General features: G+C 39.9%; 1 protein-coding gene across 1 annotated transcript in view; it reads left to right on the forward strand.

Moving 5' to 3' along the window:
- The window catches only part of cdh22 (cadherin 22), a 219968-nt gene extending 196923 nt beyond the window's left edge, over positions 1-23045 (forward strand). The window contains exons 11-14 of the mRNA XM_004068783.5: positions 11486-11603; positions 15467-15616; positions 15930-16031; positions 21261-23045. Of these exons, the coding sequence (XP_004068831.1) occupies positions 11486-11603; positions 15467-15616; positions 15930-16031; positions 21261-21790 (900 nt within the window). The 3' untranslated portion in view covers positions 21791-23045. The remainder of the gene's footprint in view (positions 1-11485; positions 11604-15466; positions 15617-15929; positions 16032-21260) is intronic.
- Positions 23046-23689: the final 644 nt, after the last annotated feature.

Below are 23689 nucleotides of genomic sequence, written 5' to 3' on the forward strand. Positions count from 1 at the left end.
AAAAATTCCAAGATTACCTTTACGGACGCCCTTTCCTTGTGATCACTGACAGCAACCCCTTAACGTACGTCTTGACCACCGCAAAACTTGACGCTACAAGTTACAGATGGTTAGCTGCGCTGTCCACCTTTGACTTCCAACTGCAATACAGGGCAGGAAAACAAAATCAGGACGCGGACGGACTATCCCGACGCCCACATAGCGCACAACCAGACGACATGCTGTCCAAGAAAGAACTGGAAAGAATCCAACAGTTCACACAAAGGCACCTACCTGACACACACCATTCAAACCTTGTTGACCAGAGCATAATAAAAGCCATCTGTGAAAAGCACTTTGTCCACCAGTCCACAGACGAACTAGCAGAGTCCATCACTGACAATCCTTTGGTTCTGTCTTTTGCTCTCACTCCCCAAGCTGTCCCCCAAAGCTATGAAGAGGAGGACCAGCTTGGTGGTTTGCCAGTCATTCCTCACTTTACGACATCAGACTTGAAAGAAAAACAACATGCTGATACAAGCATCAGAGAAATAGTCAACCAGATAACGTTGGGAGAAAAACCCCCACCAACTGCAAAAAATGAGCTTCCTGAACTTGGCTTGTTGCTAAGAGAGTGGAACAAGTTAGTCCTTAAAGACGGAGTCCTCTATCGTACCAGACAAGAAAGTGCACAAACGCAGTATCAACTCGTGCTACCACAAGAGTTGAGACCCCTTGTCCTGAAAAGTTTACACGACGACATGGGACACTTAGGTGTCGAGAGGACATGGGACCTGGTGAGAAAGCGATTCTATTGGCCCAAAATGGCCACAGACATTGAGCTCAAGGTCAAGACTTGCGAACGTTGCACACGTCGCAAAGCCCGACCAGAAAAAGCCGCAACTCTCGTGAACATTGTCGTCACCCGTCCACTAGAGTTGGTGTGCATCGACTTTCTAAGTCTAGAGCCAGATTCGAGCAACACGAAGGATGTGTTAGTGATTACAGACCACTTCACGAAGTATGCGCTCGCCTTGCCAACTCCAAACCAAAAGGCGCGCACAGTTGCTCGATTCCTCTGGGAAAACTTCATCTCTCACTATGGTTTTCCCGAGAGACTTCATAGTGACCAGGGTCCGGACTTCGAGTCTCGCACGATAAAGGAGCTCTGTCAGCTGGCTGGTATTCGAAAAGTACGAACTACTCCTTACCATCCGAGAGGGAACCCTGTTGAACGGTTCAACAGGACCCTCCTCGGCATGCTTGGCACACTGGAGAATCACAAGAAAACACACTGGCGCGAACACGTCCGACCCTTAGTACATGCTTATAATTGTACAAAGAATGAGGTGACGGGGTTTACCCCATATGAACTAATGTTTGGCCGACAGCCCGGGCTACCCGTCGACCTCGCGTTCGGTCTGCCAGTTGACCATCAGCCAAGTTCCCACTCAGAGTACGTTCGCAACCTCAAGTCAAGCCTCGAATCCAGCTACAAAATAGCAACTGAAATGGCAAAGAAATCGGCCAGTCGCAACAAAGCAAGATTTGATAAATGCATTGTTGAGTCCACCTTGAAGGAAGGCGACAGAGTGCTCGTGAGAAACCTTCGTATGCGAGGCAAGCATAAGTTAGCCGACCGCTGGGAACCTGAAGTTTACATCATTGTGAAACAATCAAACAACCTCCCTGTCTATGTTGTTAAACCAGAGACAAGAGACGGTCCTCAAAGAACCCTTCATCGTGACCTGTTATTGCCATGCGGTTTCCTTCCTGCTAGCCCAGAGGAAGCAGAACAAATTGTGAAAGACAAACCAAGGCGACCCAAAACACGCCAACAAACAGAAAGTGTTGAACAAGGGTCCGATTGTGAAGATTCTGATCCTGGCTATTACTACGATTATCATGATCTAGTAGTGGAAACCAAAAGTCCCTACATCCCACCTGACACAGAGAACCCTGAAACCGCTGTAGGGCAAACGCCAGTGGAAACAACCAAAGCTGCTGAAGCTAAAGAGAGTCAACAACTATCAGATGAGACATACTTACCAAGTGAGACAAACCCACCAGAAGAGTCCTTAACCGAACCTGTAGAAAGAAACTTACCTGAAGAGAATCCAATCGAAACTGACGGAGATATCCAAGTCGATACTTACCCTGAAGAAGAAAACCTACCTCAAGTAGATCCTGAAAAGTCCCCTGAAACAGACAGCCAAACCAAAGACATTTCTGACATGCCCATAGAGATTGTCACTGACACAGACCAGTGCCCAGAAGCCACTGACACTAATGACACCATCACTGATCCCCTAAGACGTTCAAACAGACATAGGGAACCTGCTCAGAGACTGACCTATCCTGAACTAGGTAACCCACTCGTCACTGTAGTCCAGTCTCTATTTCAAAGCTTAGCAGTAGCATTCACTGACTCTTTAAATGCTCCCAAGATGTTAAAGATGGAAACTGTGTGAAACATGTACGAGGACGTGCATGAGAAAAGGAGGGGAGGATGTTCTACCTTTTTATTGACTCTTGGCTCTTTTATTCAATACACACCACTCCGTGCGAACCTATATTTGGTCCAGTAGCCTGACTACCTCTGCCTAATAGCATAGGTGCTACAATTTCTTTCTTTTCAAATTTTAACACTTAAAGTTAAGAAAAAGTCATGCTGCCATCACCAAAGTTTAGTAATGCACCAAGACAGTTTGATGCTTTTAATAAAGAAGAGATTTTTACCACTTGGACTAATGGCAGCTCTTTTTCAAAAGCACCTCCTCCACATTAATGGTGCACTCTGAGTTTTCCAGATGAAGCTGTAATGACATATTTCACATTGTTATGGCTTAATTTATTTATCTTCCGCATTCATTATGTCTCTGGATGGCTGATATTGGCTGTGAATGAGAAAAGCCCCTCCATCTCACAACCTTCACCTTTCAGACAACTCCGGCACAAATGGGTTCTACTTTTGGGAAAGTCTCCCAATCCAGCTTTCCAGAGATGCAAGAGATTTAAGGGGGTCAGGGAAGGGTACTGCTAGATAGAAATCTAATTAGGTGATTGTGCTAGAAGGATCTTCACTTGCTGCTCGATAAACTCCCACACACTCACATTCCTCCTTGCTCATTTCTCTCTGTCTCTGTGTTCAGTTTTCACTTACCTAAAGACTGACTGAGAGTCCCCCGCTGAGGGCACAGTCACAAAGACTAGACCATGGCTTTTTACAAGAGTCTTACTGCTGCTCATTTTCTTCTCAGAGTAAAGAGGATTTACCCCCTCCTCCCTATCTAGTTGATATTAAAATCATTGGCTGTAGTTTCTCTTGTTTTCCCGTTATTCTTTTACCTTCAAAATCACATAAGCCTGTCAACGACAAGGCATCCAAGAGAGATAAGGAGAAAAGATCAGTAATGTTTTGGCAGATTGTGCAGCCCACTCCACAGTTTTTTTTTTTAAACAGATCACCCTGGGTGACTGGATCTGTAGTTCCTTCTTTTATGCAGGAGCACACACACAAAGATGTGCTATAGATGCAGTTCAGTGCACCTGACACAGGTAAAGGATTCATCTTTTTAAAGAAGGAGGCAGGGTGTTTCCCCTATTTGTAAATTGTTTATCTTTTATTTTCCCTGCTTAAACCGCTAAAGTAATATGTTTGCAGCTGCTTTGTTTGGTTTTGGTTGATGTGGTCTATTTGAAAAATAGATTCTCTATGGCATCTTGTAAATGTTAAAAAGAAAAGATTCCCCACTTGATTAATATTAGTTGGTAAAGTGTAAAAGACTATATAATAAATTGACTGCTGCCTTGAAATTATCTTGTTTAAAAAATGTTTGTTCAACATTATTCAACAAGTTGTCTAATCTTGAGGTGTTACATTAGGATACTTTTTCCTTTGTAGATTATTATTATTATTATGACCAAATATGCAGCAGTAACCATTGTGGTGTAAAAATAGCCACACGGATACGACAACATATTACTGAAAAATCAACAACATTAAGTTATTATGATTTGGTCTAGGTCAGGGGTGTGCAATCATTTGGGTCATTTATTACTGACCACAAGCCAAAAGTCTCACCACACCCTTCAGAAAAATAAAACACTGATTTTTTTGTTTTTGGTATTTGGATAAATGCAAATGTACTTTTGCTTTTTTGCATAAATAAAACAAAAAAAGAAAAGAAAAAAAAGCTTATAAAATACAGTATATATACTGTATTTTATAAGCTTCTTTTTCTTTTCTTTTTTTGTTTTATATATTATATAAAGTAGTTTATTATATTTAAAGAAGACATTCTGTACCATTCAGGATTAGCTTAGTGAAGCACATGTAATAGTATAATGTCAGCAGTTGTTCAAACAAGTGTGTATGTGTGTGTGTATATATACACACAGCACACACTAAAAGTTTGGACACATCTGAGTGAGAAACTTTTGGACTGTACTGTCTATACACACTAAGTATGAATTTTGGTGGTTTTGACTGAACTCCCATTGAGTTTCTGTGGTAAATGGTGCTCAAAAGTCGGTCACAATGCTTTAGTACGTCTTCAGTAAAATACAAAGCTACACCGCTTAATGGATAGTTGGAGCATTATGGGTTGTACGGAGCCCTGCAGAGTGATATGTGCTTCAACTGTTTGTAAATGAGTGGAATAAAGAAGTTAGACTAATCTGGCTGTTTAGTTTTGCTTGATGTGTCTTGCAGTCCAAGAATTCTGTTACTCTCTTAAATTAAAATGTTATTATCTTTCTTTAACCTGAAAGCCCCACTGGAGGGGTAAAATCAAATAAAATGAAATCAAAGTTTAATTGTAGAGCACTTTTTTGGGCAAAAGTAGCTTCGTGGCTTCGCTGCCTCAGGTTACAGACCCCTAGTCTAGATAATCAAATGTATTGATTATTAATGCACTCTAGTAGAAAGAAAATGCCAATAAACATTTCTTCTTGTGCTAATTTAGAGATTCTACTATTTAAATTTAAGCTTCTGTGTAATATTCTGAGAATACAGCAGATTTGAGGCATGAGTTATGGGTGCGATTTTAAAGAACAGTGGCAATAAAGTTGCGGTGTTCTGGTATTTCTCAAGTGCATATTTTGAAGCACTCTAAGGAACAAGCGTGTCATTTACCCTGAAATCAAGCAGCAGCATTTTGTAATTACAAAGTAAGCCACATTATCCCAAACATCCTCCTTTAGCCATGGGTATGACTAAGCTTGTTGTGTGCTTGTGATGCAATGGCAATGCAGAGAAGCTGTTTATTGAAAAGCCACAACTGTGGCTCAGAAGTGTGATCATCATCTCTAATAATGCACACACTGCTCAGGCTTATGATTCGGAGTCGTGTGCAAAAGTACAAATAAGAGTATTTTTCAGAGAAAGCCAATGTGGGCTAAAGGCAGCATACAGTAAGAGAGAGAAAGCTGGGGTGTTAAGAAGCAATATTGTTGTGTGATTAGTCAGTTTGCAGATGGAGGATGAATAAAGGGCACATTTCTTGTGGAAAGGCGAGGATGAAAATTGGCTGTTTTGCTTGGGATGAGATAATTACAGAGAATCCTGAATCCGTGGAAAATAAATAATTAAAAAAACACTGTAAAAGTGTTTTTAGTAAGCTGGCTTTACGTGCATTTTTCACTTTTCTTTGAGTCTAAAAAAATGTAAACTACATAAACACCTATACTCTTGAGAAATCTCAGAGATGTGCAAGTACATAAAAGACATATAAAGGGGGGAAAAATTAAAAGAAGTTGCAAAAAGTGTCAATAAATTACAATGAGTTCTTGTCAAAAGTCCTTTAAAACCCACTCAGAGCATCCTTTGATCTCCAGTAGTTTTTTTTTTGTTTTTTTTTAATTATTAAAATTAAAAAACGTGTGGTTTTCTAGGACATAGTTTCTGCAGAATGGCAGGAGTTTATCATAAACGTTACTGGTGCAAAACAAAAACAAAAATATGGTTAGCAATAGTGGAGCTATATTTGAAGTTAGCTGTACAGTTTTGAACCAGATGCCAGCTCAAACGAGGAAAATGAAGACAAACATAATCAACAGACCACAAGCTCCCCACTAGATCCATAACACCTACATTACAGCTACAATCTTTTTCCAATCACAATTTTTCATCTCCTCCTGATTCACTATGATTTGAATAAAGAAATACTCACAAATGCAATTTTAAGCTCAATTTTGTTTATATAATGTCCTCCATAAGAAAAATCCCAAAAGAACATTTTAAAAACACATTTTTCATTGCAGTGAGTCTTTAAGAGGATATGCTTGTTGGCTTTAATTTCTTTAGCAATATACACCTTTAGCTAAACCCTTAATTTTTTACAAACCTTAAAAGTGTATTCCTATGGGTGGGGCAGACCTTGGGGCTGACTCACCGGGTTCCTCTGGGGCTCTCCTTCCCCATCGCAGTGGGGAGGGCATTAGGGGGGTATGGGAGGAGCAGTCGGATAATATGGCGGGTGAGGAGGGTTGTAGAGGGTAGAGTAGTGGGGGGGGGGGGTGGAGCTGTGGTTGCGCGGTGATCTCTGGTGTGCGGCGCTCCCCATGGCTGCCGCCTGGTACGGCTAAGCACGCCTGTCCTATGACCTGGGGGCCCAGACGCCGGGTTTTCCTATGCCTCTCGGCGCCGGGTGGGCCCCTGTAGGGGGGGCCCCTCTGCGCCTGGCTGGGTGGGTGGGCGGTCCCCTCTTCCACCCCCTCCCAGGCTGCTTGGGTCTCATCGCATGGGGCGCTCCCGGCCTGGGGGTCTCTCCCCCCCTCTCCTGGTCTGGCTGGTTGGGCTGGGGAGGACCTGTTTCCCCTTATGAACACTCGGTTCACTTTGGCAGCATGCATGTATCTCCACCCCCATGTGCACACTGCCACACTGCTCCCTGTCTGTCTGCTTCATCCTTCCTCCTAACCCACAGTGTATTGATGGACGGACACCTTCCGCTCATCATCGTGTCAGAATATGATCTTTGATGTAATATTTGTCTTTCCAGCAGATCTGGTATAATTTTTACAGCTTTAAAAAGTAACTTCAAATCAGTACTTGTATCCCCAACTTTCTCACCTCTTTTCCTTTTACTCTCTTCCACCCCCCCACCCCCCCCCCCACACACACACCCACACATTCTTCCCCTCTCCCTCCGCACACACACTAAATGTAACAAATAAATAAGAAATAATAAAATAACAAAAAGGGGTTTATACAAATTTACACTCTGGTTTTTCAAAGGTATATAACCTCTTTCTGTAATAATAAAACCTGTCCAACACAAAAGGCCTCCAGCTCTAATCTGTTTGCTCAGCTGTTGGACAGAACAAGTTAAAAAAATAAATAAATAATAAAAAAAAATTAAAAAAGGGTATTCCTCAGTGTAGTTTTATATAGTTTGTCTTATTTATTTCATATCACACTCTAAACAAAAATATGTATCAGGTCAACTTTATTTATATGCATGAATTGAGGAGAAATATAGCACAAGATAAATTTGTTATTTGCTAAAATCAACAACAGTATCCTTTGCATGGACATGTTTTATTTTAATTTTTTATCAAAACAGATTTACCTCCACAGCAGAAGCTAATTTGACAGCCTTCTTGCAGACTTTTAGAAAAATATGAAAAACCTTTTGTGGATTCATGAAAGAATCTGCCTCTCTTTCTTTATTCAGACATGCTTTATTAAGTACATTTTCTGAGGTGGAAATGTTTTTATTGCATCTATTCATCCTCCCTCATAAGTGGCTTCTTCTTAGTCACATAACACTATTAAACATCCAGTAGGAGAATTCTTTGCTGTTAAAACAAAAAACAATTGGAGAACTGTTTTCTGTGTTACAAATACGTGACGTAGTACTGCTTTCAGTACAGAAAAACACTATGAAGTGAGAAAAAAAATCATGAGATGAGCTTCAATTTTGTTTGAAGAACTCTTGAGTGGCAGAGATGTATGTTGGAGTTGTTCAACATGTGAGGGCTGTAAAACATTGATGAGGGGTGTAAGTGTGACTGAGGAGTTCAAGGTGGATCTGGGACTGCATCAAGGATCATCTTTGAGCCCCTTCTTGTTTGCTGTGGTGATGGACAGACTGAGAGATGAGGTTAGTGAGGCAATCACTGTGGATCATGATGTTTGCTGATGATATTGTGGTCTGTAGTGAGAGCAGGGAGCAGGCGGAGGAACACCAAGATAGGTGGATATTTGCTTTGCAAAGGAGAGGAAATAAAGCTAACCCCAGCAACACTTCCTGTGTGGAACGGTCAGTTTACAGGGAGCAGAGGTGAAGAAGGTGGAGGATGTTGGATCCAGATCAACAGAGCAAGAGAAAGAGGTGAAGAGGCGTGTGCAAGCAAGTTCGAATGTGTGCAAGAAGGTACCAGGTGTAATGTGTGACCAAAGATTATCAGTAGGAGTGACAGGAAGTGTGTTGAAGATGGTGGTGCAGCCAACCATGTTGTTCCTTTAGAGACTGGGGCTCTGAGAAAAAGACAAGAGGCAGAACTGATGTTACCAGAGATGAACATGTTAAGGTTCTCTTTAGGGGTGATGAAGATGGATATAGGATCAGAAATCAATACATCAGAGGAATTGCTCATCTTAGATGTTTCTGAGATAAAGTAACAAAAGTTAGATTGTGATGGTTTGGGCAGTAAATGTTTTGGTAAAAGCCACCAGCAAGAAGGTCTGGACGAAGACCAAAGAGGAGATTCATGGTAGGTAGTTGGTGTCAATGAGGCAGATGCAGAGAAGTAGGTTAGATAAAGGCGGATGATTCCATTTTGGCAACCTTTGAGGAGAGTCGGAAGACTAATAGGAAGATAGCTTTGTCAAAAATTCACCTTCAAGCACTTTTAAAGTTGATTATTTTCAGCAATGGATATTGATGAGTTTTACAAGCCTTTTAAGAGAAATCTAAGGTCATGTGCTCGGCTCCTAACTCAATATGAGAAGATGCCAGGCTACCAAAACTCAAGACAAGTTCTTGTTCTATCCAACAAATCTTGTAAAACTAGATTCACATAAAACAACAGTTTGGAACAGTTCAGGTTGCTCTTTATGTAAGATTCACAACCTCTTCATTTGAAATGTGTATCTATCTAATTATACAAAAAACATGGTAAAAGTTTTTGTTGTTGTTGTTTTTTCAGGGAAACAAAAATGTAATGTACAGCTAACTTCAAGAATAAGCCACATTTCAGCTTATGACGAAAATTGAGGTAATAAAAACGTCTTTACAGCAAGAGCTTTATCTTTGTAAAAGTACATATATTGATTTGGGGTTTCAATAGGATTCAGTAGCTTTTTTTGTTTCTTAAAAAAAAAAAAAGCTTTGTGCAACTGATTTAGTCCATACATTAGGCGTGGAGCTGAGGAATCATCTGATATTCTTTCTCTCATTAAACCTGTCTCCTTTTATATGCAGCACAAATCAAGAAACTGTGGAAGAAGTCACATTTCTGTAGAACTAAAATAGAGAAGAATGGATTCATTATTTCCACTGAGGAAAAAAAATAGTAGCCAAAGTTTTACACTTTTGATCAAATATTCTTGGGTACAATTAATTATTTATCTGTTTTACAGTCTTATTGAGTGAAAGTGCAATAATTCTGCTTCTCAGAGGCAACCGAGCTTACTTTAAACCTTTGATGTGACACTTTGTGGATTATGGGATTAAATATTTTAAGGAAGAATATTGACAACAATATAACCTAGATAATGTTGCACTTTTTACCTTCTATAATTTTAGCACATTTAAGCAAGAACAAGAGAAACAATTTGTCGAGATGTGGACTTCTACAGCATGTGTGGCGCATTGAAGAATGGGCTGAACGTGGGTTTTTAAATGGCGTTCACACACCATAAGGGCACACACTCTTGATATTAGCACATGCACTTCACAGTTGGAAGAGGTTTGGTGCCAAATGTCGAAGCGGTGCAGATCTCACGAATCTTGCTCCAGGCGTTTTCTTTCACAGCTCTATTTCAATTTCTAAATATGAAAGACTTCCAGGCAGGCACAAACTGCAATTGTTAATTTCTCCTTCATGATACATTTTCTAACGTTTGGCACTTCCGTGTTTTGAAAAGGTGGCTACCCATATGTAAAACCAAATCTGAGTTCCTGACTGATCAAAGTTTAACTAGTTTAACTTTCATCTCACATTCAATAGTCGCTCATCTTGTGCGTAGAGCCCGAAAATGGACTTGAAAAAACGTTCCCTTAGAAAAACGTGTGACTGCAAGACCTTTCTACGCAGAGGTCTGAAACGCACATTTACGTACGTTTACTTAAGTTGCATTCACACCGGTCGCATATAACGCTTTCAAGAACACGCTATATGGGGTTTCATGAATGCGCATTCAGCCCGTGGTGTTCACACAGTGGACAAGCCGGGAGGGACAAGGAGGGGAATTCTCCTTTTTTTTTTATTTTACTGTTCACCAGCGCTTATTCACCCCCTGCAACTGGTAAAGGCTTGGTCCTTAAAGTCAAAATGGTGCAAATGTTGCCAAGGCTTCTTCTTTTTAAAGTTTTGTACATCTTGGTTTCATAGAATTCCAGCCGTGCAGGAACCGCAATCATTACGGTAGTTTCTTCTACTTGATCAACTTTTAAACGGTTGATACTTCCGTATTTTTAAAAAGACCCTACCCACTTGTCACTACCAAAATCCAGGTCCCTAATTAGTCACAGTTCAGCATTTTGGGGTCAAGAAGCTCAAACAGATGAACTTCTTGAAGCTTCCTGTGTGCGATCAATGAAAGCCCACTACTGGACTTAAAAATTTCCGTAGCAACACATGACCGCGAGCATTCTGAACGCGGAAGCCTGTAAGTCAGGTTGATACGTGTCTACATATACTTCTTGTTTAAACTGGCCGTTTACATGCAAGACGATGTGGCCGTTGTGTACCTAGCCATAGACTTTTCATTGGAAGCTGCCACTCGAACGTACGGTTCCAAGCCTGATTTGAACGCAGCTTTAGAGAGATGTGACTTTAAACTGGAGTATCTGCTCGTGGTCTAAAAAGAGAAAATAAAATGTGACTTTTACCTTGTGTTAAGGTAAAAGCACATCCAGAGAGTGTTTGATGTCCATTCAGCTTACAGTGAATCAGCTACCTGCATCTACACACGTTCTCAATCCTGGTGGAGAAACCATACTGCTGCAAACAACTTTACTTTCCATTTTCTGTCTTTCTTCTAGTGTCTGTCCTACTCGTGATGGTTAAGCATTTCAGACACAAGATATATATTTTATAAAAGTTTTCTAAAGGAAACAAATTGGTGTCTTTTTTTTTTGTCTTTAGACTCTCTGAACTATTCGCTTGCGGCAAGCCTTCTCAGTCTGTTGCATCGCATTTCACCTCAGTCCCTCTCTCACCAGCCTGACATTTCAAATGCAAAGTGATTTTTATCTTCATTTCCTTGTTTTTGTTGAGTGGGGCTGAGTGGAAATCATCCTTTCTTTTTTCTTGCTCTTTTCTGTGTCTGTAGTTGATTCACACCATCAGCGTGGTGGACAGAGATGAACCACAATCTGGACATCGCTTTTATTTCACCCTGGCACCTGAAGCCTCCAGCAACCGTCACTTCACCCTGAGAGATGTCAAAGGTAACAGTTCACATATTTATGTTCTTGTTAATAGTAGAAAAAATATACAGTGCTGTTGACTTTATGAGCTAAGGTAAATGTTGACCCTATTACAAGACATGTTTTCTCTGTACTATATGGTGCAATTAAAATCCTTACATTTTTTCAGAAAGTGTCATATATTTATTAATTCTGGTTGTGCTTACTGATGTTAAAGCGTTTTTTTGAAAGGTATATGGCGCTCTTTCAAAAAGTCAGTCTTGTGTTATTGTGAATATGTCGTAGTGTCAGACTGTTTTTTTTTAAGTGTTACAAGATTGGGAGTTAGCGTAATCCCAGTAACATTTGTTAAGCAGTATCAGTCGGTTGTTTTATGTGTTGCAAACAAGGTTTGGAGATACAGCTATTGAATATTGAATAGGCGAACGTGGCTAACGCCTCTAACATGCAGCGTGTTAAAAATAAGTTCTAGAGATACTGTGAACGCGGTTAATGAAGTATGACTGAATGACGGACTTATCTCTGACTCTTTTGCCTGCTGACTCTCTTTTGACACATGTCAAATTCACTGCTCGCTGTCTGCCCAAAAATGCCTTTGTAAGCTTGACACCCCAGATGCATGTGGGAGGAGCCACTGCCAAATGTTTAGGGTTCAGGAGGCCCGGGCAGGTTGCCTACCCTGTCTGCCGGCTCAGCCAGCCTCCCAGAAGCTGAGGTGGCAGGTGCAATTGCTGCAGACTGGCGACCTGTCCAGGGTGTACCATACCTTCGCCTCACAGTAGCTGTGACAGGTTCCGGCAACCCTGTGACCTCGAAAGGGAAACAGCAGTTTGAGAAAATGGATGGAAGTTCATGACGAGAATGCTCGCATTGGACAGCCATATTGGATTTGTATTTTACCGGCTGATGGAGTCGCTGAAAATGTCATGCACCTTAGCTGAGTCCCTGATTGGTGGACGCATCACCAAAGTTCATTGGAACTCTGGTCCCCAAATAGCGCCCTGTGATATTTAAAACGCGCTGCTGCCAGACTGAGACGCTGCACCGAGCGCTCAAATCGTATCCCAGGAAATCGAATCGCATCTTTAAATCAACTTGAAATTCGACACCTCTGACGTGCGAATCACGTTCAGTGTGAAGGCAGCATTATAGTTCTTTGATCTCTATGATAGATTATTTATTTACAGTGCGCCATATAGTGCAGAAAATACAGTTTGAAATGCAGTTTTTTTAAGCAAAATGTTATTTCAAGTGGTTAAAGTTTAAATCATGAAGTTTATTTAAAAGAAACACTAAAGGATGATACCAGTCTTCATCAAAGGGGTTTGAAATGTAAAAGTTTGCTGAGCTTGAGAGCAATTAGCAAATTCAGAAATTATTCTAGTACTAAGTTAGCTTGTTAGGCTGTTGCTCATTAATGACTTCCCTGTCTTTCTTGCAGTCGTTCAGTTTAGTTAGACACCAGATGGATAAACTTTATTTAATCTTCGGAAAATGAAAACGATTTTTAAAAGCAAAGACAGAATTCAGCTATTTTTCTTTCCCGTTAAGCATTTCCCTCATTATCGGGCAAATGTCTGAATAAACACCACCTGCTCTGGTCTTTTCAGTTTAATAATATTACCAAAAAGGAATATTAAGGTACAAAAATATCTATTTTTGGCAGATAAGGGTAATTGTTATACAATACAATTATTGGTCTAAACAGTTAATTTAATTTAAAAAGTAAAGTATTAACCCAGGATTTTAATTATTAAAAAGCAGTTTTTTTATGTGGAAATTTGTGCTGACAGCAGTCATGTGCATAGCTGAATGTATTGGAATTTTAAAATCCCCATGTTTTCCCCAGTGATAACTTTGCTTTGTCCCTTTTTTTTTCCCCAAGTGTGTCAGTATTTTTGCAAACATGCTTGCACATGCTTCGTTTAGAGATGACAATCTAAGTAAATGTGACATCTGGCTAAATCAAGATAGATCTGACACTTGGAAAATGTCAGGGGAGCAGCTCGAGCCAGGGAAATGTCACTGTGTACAGGCAGCAAGGTCTGCTGTAGTTCACCTCATATGCATGTGAATGGGAATTCACGTAGCACAAACATTGCGTAATGCAGAGGCACACATTGTTCTTTCTACAAACATGTGATAGATGAATAAGAAAAGTTAAAAGTCCCTTTAGCTCCATTTTTGTGTCTGTATACACAAAACATCCTAGAATGCAAAATGTCTTTTTTTTTTCTTCATCTGTAAAGTTTGTGTACATTTTGTTAAACAAAATTTTGAAAAAGCGGGAAAAAACAGGCAAAACCCCCACTTGAATCCACATACTCCCCGTTTTTTTTACTCTGTTTCTTTTCATGGACACGTTTGTCAACCTGTCACTTTGGATCTGTCAGGTCTTCTGTCCCTCTCTGTGCCCTCACGTTGCTTTCTGTCAGGTTAGCGGTGACATAGAATGATGACAAGGCATTTTCCCGATGCTCCAAAAAGCCCTTTGAAGTTTTTGCTGGCAATGTGTGGCCTACAGGAAAACCTAATTTTACTCAATAAAGTTTGTTACCATTAAAAATAAAAAAAAGTCAGCTCTTTAGCTGACGGGTTTTATAAGGCTGTGCCTTTAGAAAAAGAAAAAATCCTGAAAAGAAGGTAAAGACCCACTCTGAGGAAAATCATGTTTTTGGTGTTTTTAACATGCTCTTGTGGCATTTTTTCTGATAAAGGAAAATTAAGACTAGGACTGTAAACTAGCAGAAGACAGTGTAAACCGATGGAATCCAGGAAATGGGGGCGGACTTCCGTACTCTGCACCAGAAGTCCTATCTACTTATACTTTTTAATGACCTCCTGCTACTCTGCAGAAACTATGTCCTAAAAAACCACAAAGGTCTTTGGAATTTGAGTAAAAACTGTATATTGAGAATTAAAGGCCAGTGGAAATGCTTTAGAAAAAGATGATTGGAGTGGGACTCCTATTTTTTATAATGTCGGACATACCTCTGACATTGCTCGTCCTTCTTTTGCTATGCTAATGTTAGGTTGGTCTTGTGTGGCATTTGTCGCAAGCGGGGAAGAATGTAGACAAAGGCATGCTGGGAAATTAGGTAGGCTAACTTTTGTGCTAACAGTTCCACCCACAACTTAAAAGCTAATTCCTTATGAGCTACAGCTGACGTGCAGAAAATATGTCTTAAGAAACAACACAGTTCAAACTATATATACATATATATTTTAGCTAAAAACTGGCCATTAAAAGACCACTGAGAACGATTTAACAATGCAAAAAATAACACACAGTTGGAGTGGGACTTTAAGCAAAGGTTTATAATTTTCTTGCATTATCTAGACAGTTTAGAAATGTTTTGTGTAGTTGGGGTTTAAATAGGTAAAAACAGACAAATAGCACTGTTTGGAATTAGGAACCTGCAAATGATAATTTAACAATTTGACAGAAAGTTTAACTAAAATACATGTGAGGTGTCTGCTTGGTGTTCAGCTATTTTAGACTGTGTTGTGTAAAAGTCAAAAGGACACCAGAAGGGTGTAGCATTCCCATAAGCAGTACATAAGCAGTAATATGAAAATTGTTCAGTATGTGCCAGAGGAGTTGTGAGGTGTCAGGTATAACAGCGATGTATGTTCTGAGTGATGGATTACTTGCTATCCTTTACCAGCGGCCAGTCCGACTATTTGTCAAAGCCTCATCCTTTGGTCTATTTTTCAAACCCAGATTTGTTCACTGTGGGAAAAAAAAAAGGATCCGATATGTTAGGCCACAAAAAAATGTTGTTCGTTTTTTATAACATGAAGTCAGTTGAGTTTAACCCCCTGCTTTACATTTTCTCCCCCTCTTTATCCCCCCACTTTACCTCACATCACCGTTTACCCAGACAACACAGCTGGCATCCATACCCAGAGGTCAGGCTTTAACCGCCACGAGCAGAATGTTTACTTCCTGCCTATTCTGGTGGTTGACAGCGGGTCTCCCTCCCTGAGCTCCACAGGCACCCTGACCATCCACGTCTGCGGCTGCGACACAGGTGAGAGCGACTGTCGGCGCCGCACCACCGCTGAGATTAACATCACTGTCACCTTTTGCATCAGCAGCATTAAGAAAAAGGTCACAGTGTCGCTGCTTTGCTTAGCAAACAGTTCTTATCGGCTTATATGCATGGGGAGGAAAACAACACAAGCGTACAAGTTTGCAGCCAAATGGCTGTCTACAGAGATTTCAGGCAGGTAGAGCATTTGCATAGTAAAGACACTGGTATTACCTTTGTTAGACAGAGCTTAGTCCCCGTCTGCTGGACTTGATTTAACATATTGATGTTTCTTTTTTCCCCAACAATGCAGATGGGGCCATCCAGTCCTGCAATGCAACAGCGTATGTAATGAGTGCGGCTCTCAGCCCCGGGGCACTTATAGCACTACTGGTCTGCATGCTCATCCTCATAGGTAAGTAGATGAGGGCTCTCTTATGTATAATACATATGTATGGATGCACAAGTGATAAATGAATGGGTTTGTGATGGATGGCTAGATGGATGGATAAGCACAATGGATCCGTGTTGGCTTTCTGGGGTCAGTGCCAAGTTCAAACTCTCCAGCAGGTACACTAGAAATAATTCATCCAAAGAGGGATGTTCTACAGAAAAAGGGCAGATCTGAGCGGCGCACCCAAAGACATCAAAGCTCCTGTTCTGAAAGTCAGTCAGTCAAACGTGTCTTTCAGGAGATTGAAGAAAAAAAATAGATTAAATTGAATGAACATCAGAAAAAAATCAAATAAAATCAAGCAAGTACCTTTAAAGGAGTCGAATTGAAAATGTTTCTATTCTGTTGGACAAGCTGCTTCTTGATGGAGAAAGCTTTTGTTCAAGCTGCCTCCTTTTATGAATGACATCAAGCCACTTTGATCCACTAAACACAGGCAGAGATGGAATGGAGAACAGTGAAGTGCAAGGAGGCCAGGGAACACAAACATGATAAAGAAGCTGCCTCAGCACTTGTATCAATCTGCACAGGATGCTTAAAATAGACAGGGGCTTTCCAGAGGACCATAGATTTTTATATACAGGTGCAAACACGCAGTAATGCATCAGGACGTGCACATGCTCACCCTCTCAGATACCACAGATGTTATTGCTGTATTTGAAAAATTTATGAGTTTGCTTTTCCTCAACTGTAAGTTTTTGCATCCCCAGTGAAAGTAAAGGAACAGCAGTGCTGTCAGAGAGTTTTGTCCCAACCTCACTTTTCTGCAGTGATTGTGCCAGCAAAGAATGATGGGCAATGTCCCTAGACCCCTAACGTTAACCATCTGACATCGCTCTGTATTTTCTTTGAGGAGCTTTTTCTGGTGAGAAATGTTAAAAGTTTGTCTCCATTAACGAAGCCATTTACTGAGAGAAACCTTAAAAGGAGAGCATCATTTATTCAGCAGGGCCTTAAAAGCCTCAACAAAAATGTTATGTTGAAATCTGAGGACACCCGCTGGCCTATAGACAAAAAATAGACCTCTGTTTGTAGTGGAGTGTAGTTTTTGGTGTTGTGGGGCGGATAGCATCCCTTCTGAAGCGGGAGTTCAAAATGTCTGCTTTGGCCTTCTCTGAGACCCTGTGCTGGAAAATAAAAAAGGAAATTTTCATGGTGCCCTTGGCAAAAAGGAAACATTTTTTGAGGTTTTCATGCTTTCTTTTATCCTGAAATGATGTCACATCTTCAATCCTTGTCAGTTCATTGGCACAAGCAACTAAAAAAAAACAATTAAAAAAAAAAAAAAAAGTGAAAGCTAAAGTTCCAGCATCTCCCCTCTGCTACACGGGTCGTGATCGGAGGCTGAGCTGTGTTTATTTTAGCTGTCACGCAGTTTGAATGACACTCTGAGAGTGAAGCATCTGACAGCAATCCTATTATTTTTACTGCATAATGTCGACCCGCTTTTCATGCGTCACAGCGATGATTTCCTTGTGCACACGTCAGTAGTCGTAGTCAAATCCTTGCACTTTTCTTAACTATAATGCAATCCATTTCCTCAGCCTGAATAATGTCGCGCAGGCCTCCGTACACACGGTTACCACCAAAACCAGCTGGCCTGCGCTCCCTTTCTTCAGAGGCTGGACCACCTCTATTACATCAATTGCTGGATGATGAGGAAAATGAAAACAAATTTCTGCCTAATTACCTAACAAACAAACACTCTCTCCATCAGTTCATTTATGGCCCTGCTGTGAGGAATCTATTCCACTGCGTCGAAGCATCTGCATGCATCCATTCCAATTACCTCCCATCTGCTTGTGATGAACTCCCGCACGGGGGCAACCAGCGCAGCCCAAGGGGAAATTAACCGTCTTGTCAGGAACACTTATCCCAACATCTGCACACATGAGTATAAGCTTTGCATGTATAGAAGTCAGCTATACACAGGTGCATATGCTTCCTGAAGAAATCACTTCTGAACTTGCTAGTGCGCTGACATTTTCTGAAGCATGTAAATCTGCTAGTTAACCAGATTTCCACGCAAGTGTTTTCCAGTCTAGCGGTAAGTGGGTGAGCCTGTGCCAAACATCGAGGTGTCTGATCATAGTTTCATCAAAAACCAACAAAATGTCACTCACTTTTTATCTCAACTGGCTGATCTGCGCCAAAGACGGTTCTCGTGACGCCAAGTTTTCCACGACCTATTACTCTTCTCATTAGTGCGAATTTAGAGTAATTGTCTCAGTGTTTGTTTAGTATGCATGGCAGTGAATGCCACAGATTAACGCAAACCATGACTTCTCTTTTCCGCCTCATGGCAATTCATTTTCCAAATTCGCAGAAGCGAAGAATGAACACAGTGGGTACAGACACCATCTCCCCAGTGGAGCCCGGCAAACAAGAAAAGAGGACAACAATGTCATCACCCACAGAGGCTGCATCAAATCCCCATTCAAGATCAACAATGGATGATTTCTAGTTAAGGAGTGCAGGGGTTGCTTCACTCCACTACTCACTTTTAGGCAACAGTGCCAACAAAAAAAAAAAAAAAGCAAGCAGAATTCAAACATGGCTGTTCACTTTGTTCCTCCTTTTTTTGACATGTTGGAGCATTCCTTGGTGAAAGGAAATACTATTAAAGAAATCAAATGCGAATGTTCGGTGACTAGTTCCACATCCTGACCTGTCATTGGCTATGAAAAAGTGCAAGTGTCCACAGGCGTATTTCCATGCATACTAAATATACGGGGAATGTACTTATGCATTTATGAATTTCCTGTGTGTAGTTCATGAAATCCTGACATTGATCTACTTTAACTGGAAAACAGAGGAGTTATATTTCATCTTCACGGCATATGGATGGATGTCCTGACGGGTCAGCTCAGCCCACTTTATAATTGATGGCCTTTTTTTTCATGCTTTTGGACTTGTTGTTTTTGGCTTAAGGCCTTTTATTTCAAAAGATTCATGCTGCCTATTTGTTAATGGTTTATCTAATTCTTTTTGTACTAAATTTGTTGTTATGGTCTTTAGATCTGTGGATTTTTACGTATAGGTGGCGATCCGATTCAAATCAGGAATCAATCTCAACAATTTACAGATCGAAAAACATTCTTAATTTTTAAAACAATATGTTTGCACAGTTTCCATATGCATGTCTTTTTAATGGATGTTTGCAAAATTAACTTATATTTATTAAATCACCATCATTTATACCTTTATTTAAAACAGGAGATCAGAATCAACTAAACTGATAAAAACCCAAAGATTTAGATAGAAAGAAATTATGCTTATCCCTGTAAACACGTTTTTTTTCCCCATCAACCATCAATCATAAAAAAAACCCCATAAACATCCCTAATGTTTTGGATCCTTTAACAACAAATCTTGAAAATATTCTCCAAAGTCCTGCAACACTTTACATCCTAAACCATTGGATGTGGGTGCAAAGCCGGTGTAAAGCTGCTTTTCTCCGCTTCAGAATTATGTTAATTGCATCAACTATTAAAGGGTTGATGTACTGGTAGTCAAAAGAGAGTTAACACTGGAGCTAAAGCCAAATTCATTGTTTCAGAACTGATGTCAGTAAACAGAACTTCAGTCTTATTTTTGACTTTGAAAGCTGAAAGCTTCACCGACACTTTATTTAAAAGATTTGTCCACTTCCCGTGACATTAGCGCTGCACATTTGGCTTTTGTTAGTTTAAAAACTTAAAATCCAACAATATTCGACATTTCAAAGCACTAAATACTTTGTTCCCGAATTGCATTTTTACAAGACTGCTAAATTTATAAAGATCGTGAGTAATCCATCCTGGACATAGCAAATATTTCCACTCTAGTTTTTGGGAGCAGGCCTATGTGTGACCGTCAAAAAGCTACCATTTTTGAAGAAGAGAAGTCATACTGCCAGTTATTTCAAAAACAAAAACAAAATCAACCTTTTTTGTTTGTCTTCCCTCTTAAAGACTCCAAAATGTTAGCATGGATCTTTATCAGGAAAATTTTAATGCAAAAACACTATAAATGTTGTATTTTTAGTAATTAATAAACGTGCGTGGATGTCATTACCATGTCTCTGAAAAATGCTTTTACGGATGTCCTGATCTTGATTGCAAACTATAAAAAATGGATTTATTAGTTTGATTCTTCATTATTATCCCACTTTAATTACATCTAATTTTAAAAATCATAAATGTTAAAGATATTTTGGAAGGGACAAAGTGCATGGTTAAAGTGAGCAGATTAGGAAACTGTACTATGTCTAATTAGAAATAAAGGGCAGTAATTAAAATAACTAAGCAGAAATTAAATCTTCATTGATTTCTCAGTGCATTCAGCCTTTTTCCTCTAGTCTCATTAGTGTTTAATGATATTTCTCGGTTGTTTTTGCTTTTTCAACCCAAACTGACATAATTCTGTCTTTTCACAAGCGGCCACCTTGATTTTTTTAAACTTCATAACAACCAAGTCTCATTTTCATTAGACTTTGATGAGTATTGATGGACAGATTGGCCACCATTATTTCTCTTAAATCATATTCCTGTGCAGTGCATTCAGGACTGTGAAAAATCAATGCCCATGCATAATAAATGATCTTCTGAGGGGTGAAATCAAAGTTCCAATCAGAGTAGTAAAACTTTCCCAAAGATAAGTAGTTTGCAAATCTATCATGAGCGGTGAATGTCTGACAGACGTTTTTTTTTTTTTTTTTTTTTTTTTTTTTTCTGCAATCCATTTTTTAAATATTAAATGGCTTTGTCATTTCATATGTTCAAATCAAATGAGAATTATAGCAAACATTTTATTCCTAGTGTACTTTATGTCTCTGTTGTTTGTGTTTAGTATATGTAATTATTATAGTAAGAGCCTTTTTGGTTTAAATGCCATTTTGCTGGTCAAAATAAATAAAAGCATACCTTAAGACTATATAGACATTTTGAACGATTATCACTAATTGAAATGATTACATCTTTTTCCACACTATGGGGCACACCTGATAATTTTGTGCACTGTCAATGAATGGTCTATTTTTTAACTTGTGTCATATATAAGGCAAATTAAGCGAGATAAAAGTGTGAGAGAGAAATCGCTATTCACAACCCAAAATAGGGGTTTTAGGTGCGCCTCATAGTGCGGAAATAACGGTAATCTAAGCAAAGTGGTTCAGTATATCTAATGTTTTTGTGTCCTTCTTTCTATCAGTTCTGGTGTTGCTGATTCTAACCCTGAAACGCCACCGTAAAGGCCAGAGAATGACGGAGGATGAAGAGGACATGAGGGACAACGTCATCAAATACAACGATGAGGGGGGAGGCGAGCAGGACACTCAAGCGTATGACATGAGCGCCCTGAGGAACCTCTACGACTTCCCAGAGTCTAAAAGTGACTCTGGCCCTGACATCCGCTCACTGCCACAGTGGCTACAAGCAAACAGAGTGGGTGGAGGTGCGGATGGAGCCGCAGCAGCAGCACCAGCGGACTTCTCTCTTTTTGAAAGCTACATCAGAAAGAAGGTGGAGCAGGCTGACGCAGACCTGTCGGTGCCGCCATATGACTCTTTTCAGACATATGCCTTTGAGGGCAGCAGTTCACCCGCACTTTCACTCAGTTCCATCAACACGCTGTCCACCACCTCGGAGCAGGATTTCTCCTACCTCAGCGACTGGGGACCACGGTTCAGGCAGCTGGCAGGCTACTATGCTCCAGAGCGCCCAGAGAAGGAAGGGTCCTAGCACAGCGTCTCCTTTGAGGAGAGACAGTTTAAAACTCCCTTTTGCTTCTACTTTGTCCTTTATATTTCCCCTGGCACTCTTCGGAGATCATCAAAGCCAACACTGTGTCAAAGACAGAGCATAGCACCTCTTTATCGCTTTTTGGAAATCCCTTCATAGATTTTTAAAAACTTCATTTTTTCCCCCCACTTCTTTTGTTTTTTTTTTTATTTAATTTTTCACTTGAGTTTCAAAGTGTTACTTATGTTATGGTACAAAAACTTTATTTGTATGAAATATGAAAAACTGCCAGATAGTTATATATATGGGAGTTTTATGGGAGAATCCTATCTTTTCTGTCATCAGAGACAATGAATCCAGAGTTCAGCGTAACAAACTGGCTGAGAAAACATGTTCTTATTTAACAGGAGGATTTTCATGTATTTATTTGTGTTTGTTTATTTATTTATTTAAACAACGATCACTATGGTGACTTTAAGTGTGGAACTGTGCTAAAGTGAGAAAAAAAAGAAAAGAAAAGCAGGAGGGCATTACTAGAGGGAGAAATCTGCTTGACGACAGGCCTGCAGTGTTGAGGACTATGCCCACTGCAGATGTAAAATGTGGATTCCAAAAAAATATTAAAATTGATATTTGTATTATTTTGTATGGCCACTTTTTTTTCTAATTGTGTGTGAGAAAAGCAAACAGAAAAAGGAAAGGACAGCAGAAATAAGAGGCAGAGTTTGGTCTGCAAAAATGAGGCTGATGTACTTTTGCTGCATTTTTGTTTGGTTTTTATAAAAAGGAGAAATTGAAGGTCACAAACTGAAGACTATTTTGTGTTGACAATGTCCTTTTTTTTTTTTTTTTTTACCCCTCCATCGCCATTTTGAAGGCAATAAGGCACAAACCGCAACAGTTATTTAAGACCAACAAAATGACTCTTTTATTAAGTTGGCGCATGGCCAGCTTCGTACCACTGGGAACCGGTATATATTCCAGATTTCTTGTGTGAATATGTACAATGTGTTCATTTTAAATCCTGCGATGTCTGATTTTGCATTTGATTGAATATTTCCTCTGAGGAAAGGAGAGAGAGACAAGTTCCAGCAGAAGGGTTGTGTCTAATTTAGGAGATGTTTTACAGGGTAACACATCTTCACCCCTGTCCAACCTGGTATTGCAACCTATCCATGTTGACCTTAACCTGCAAGTGTATACGGAAAAATAGCATTGACATTTTAAAAAATAAATATAATTTTGTTTTTGTAAATGCGGCTCTGTGCAATAGTTTCGTAAATGACTCAGTTAAGAGCTCTACAAATGAAATTATGGACATAAACTTAATGGAGCATCCATTTCACTAATTATTGCTAGCTAATTGTTTTCTGACAGCAGCTTCTAAATTATGAATGATTATAAGGTCTGACTCTTTTTCATACCATGGACGGACAGATTCAAAGTTTTTCTTTTTTTTAATGAAATGCAACATGACTACAAACAGCATTTGTACTGGTCATAAAAATAATGTTTCCACAGATAAAGTAGCTTAAATTTGCTGCTGAAATGATCACTGAGATGTGAGTATGACTTACTTTTATACGTTTCATACATCTGCAGTACCACTTAACCCTTGTGCTATCCTAGGCTCTTTACCATTGGGAGTTGGGTCATCTAGACCCACTAGACAGTGCGCTGAACCTTTTTTCTTCAATGCTTTGTGATGAATTACATGAAATCTTTCCACTTTTATCCACCTTTGATGATAGGGAAAACACGTCAATGTAAGGGTGGGGTCATCTAAGATAGCACAAGGGTTAAGTCATTAGCTCGACAAAGCAGACTAAAGTAAATATGCAGTGGTTTGATCCCTGGTAGTAATTCAGCTGCTTAATTCCTGTAACCCTTGTGCTATCC

Source organism: Oryzias latipes, chromosome 5 (assembly GCF_053564925.1).
Source record: "Oryzias latipes strain Hd-rR chromosome 5, Olatipes_Hd-rR_3.1".
Lineage (NCBI taxonomy): Eukaryota > Metazoa > Chordata > Actinopteri > Beloniformes > Adrianichthyidae > Oryzias > Oryzias latipes.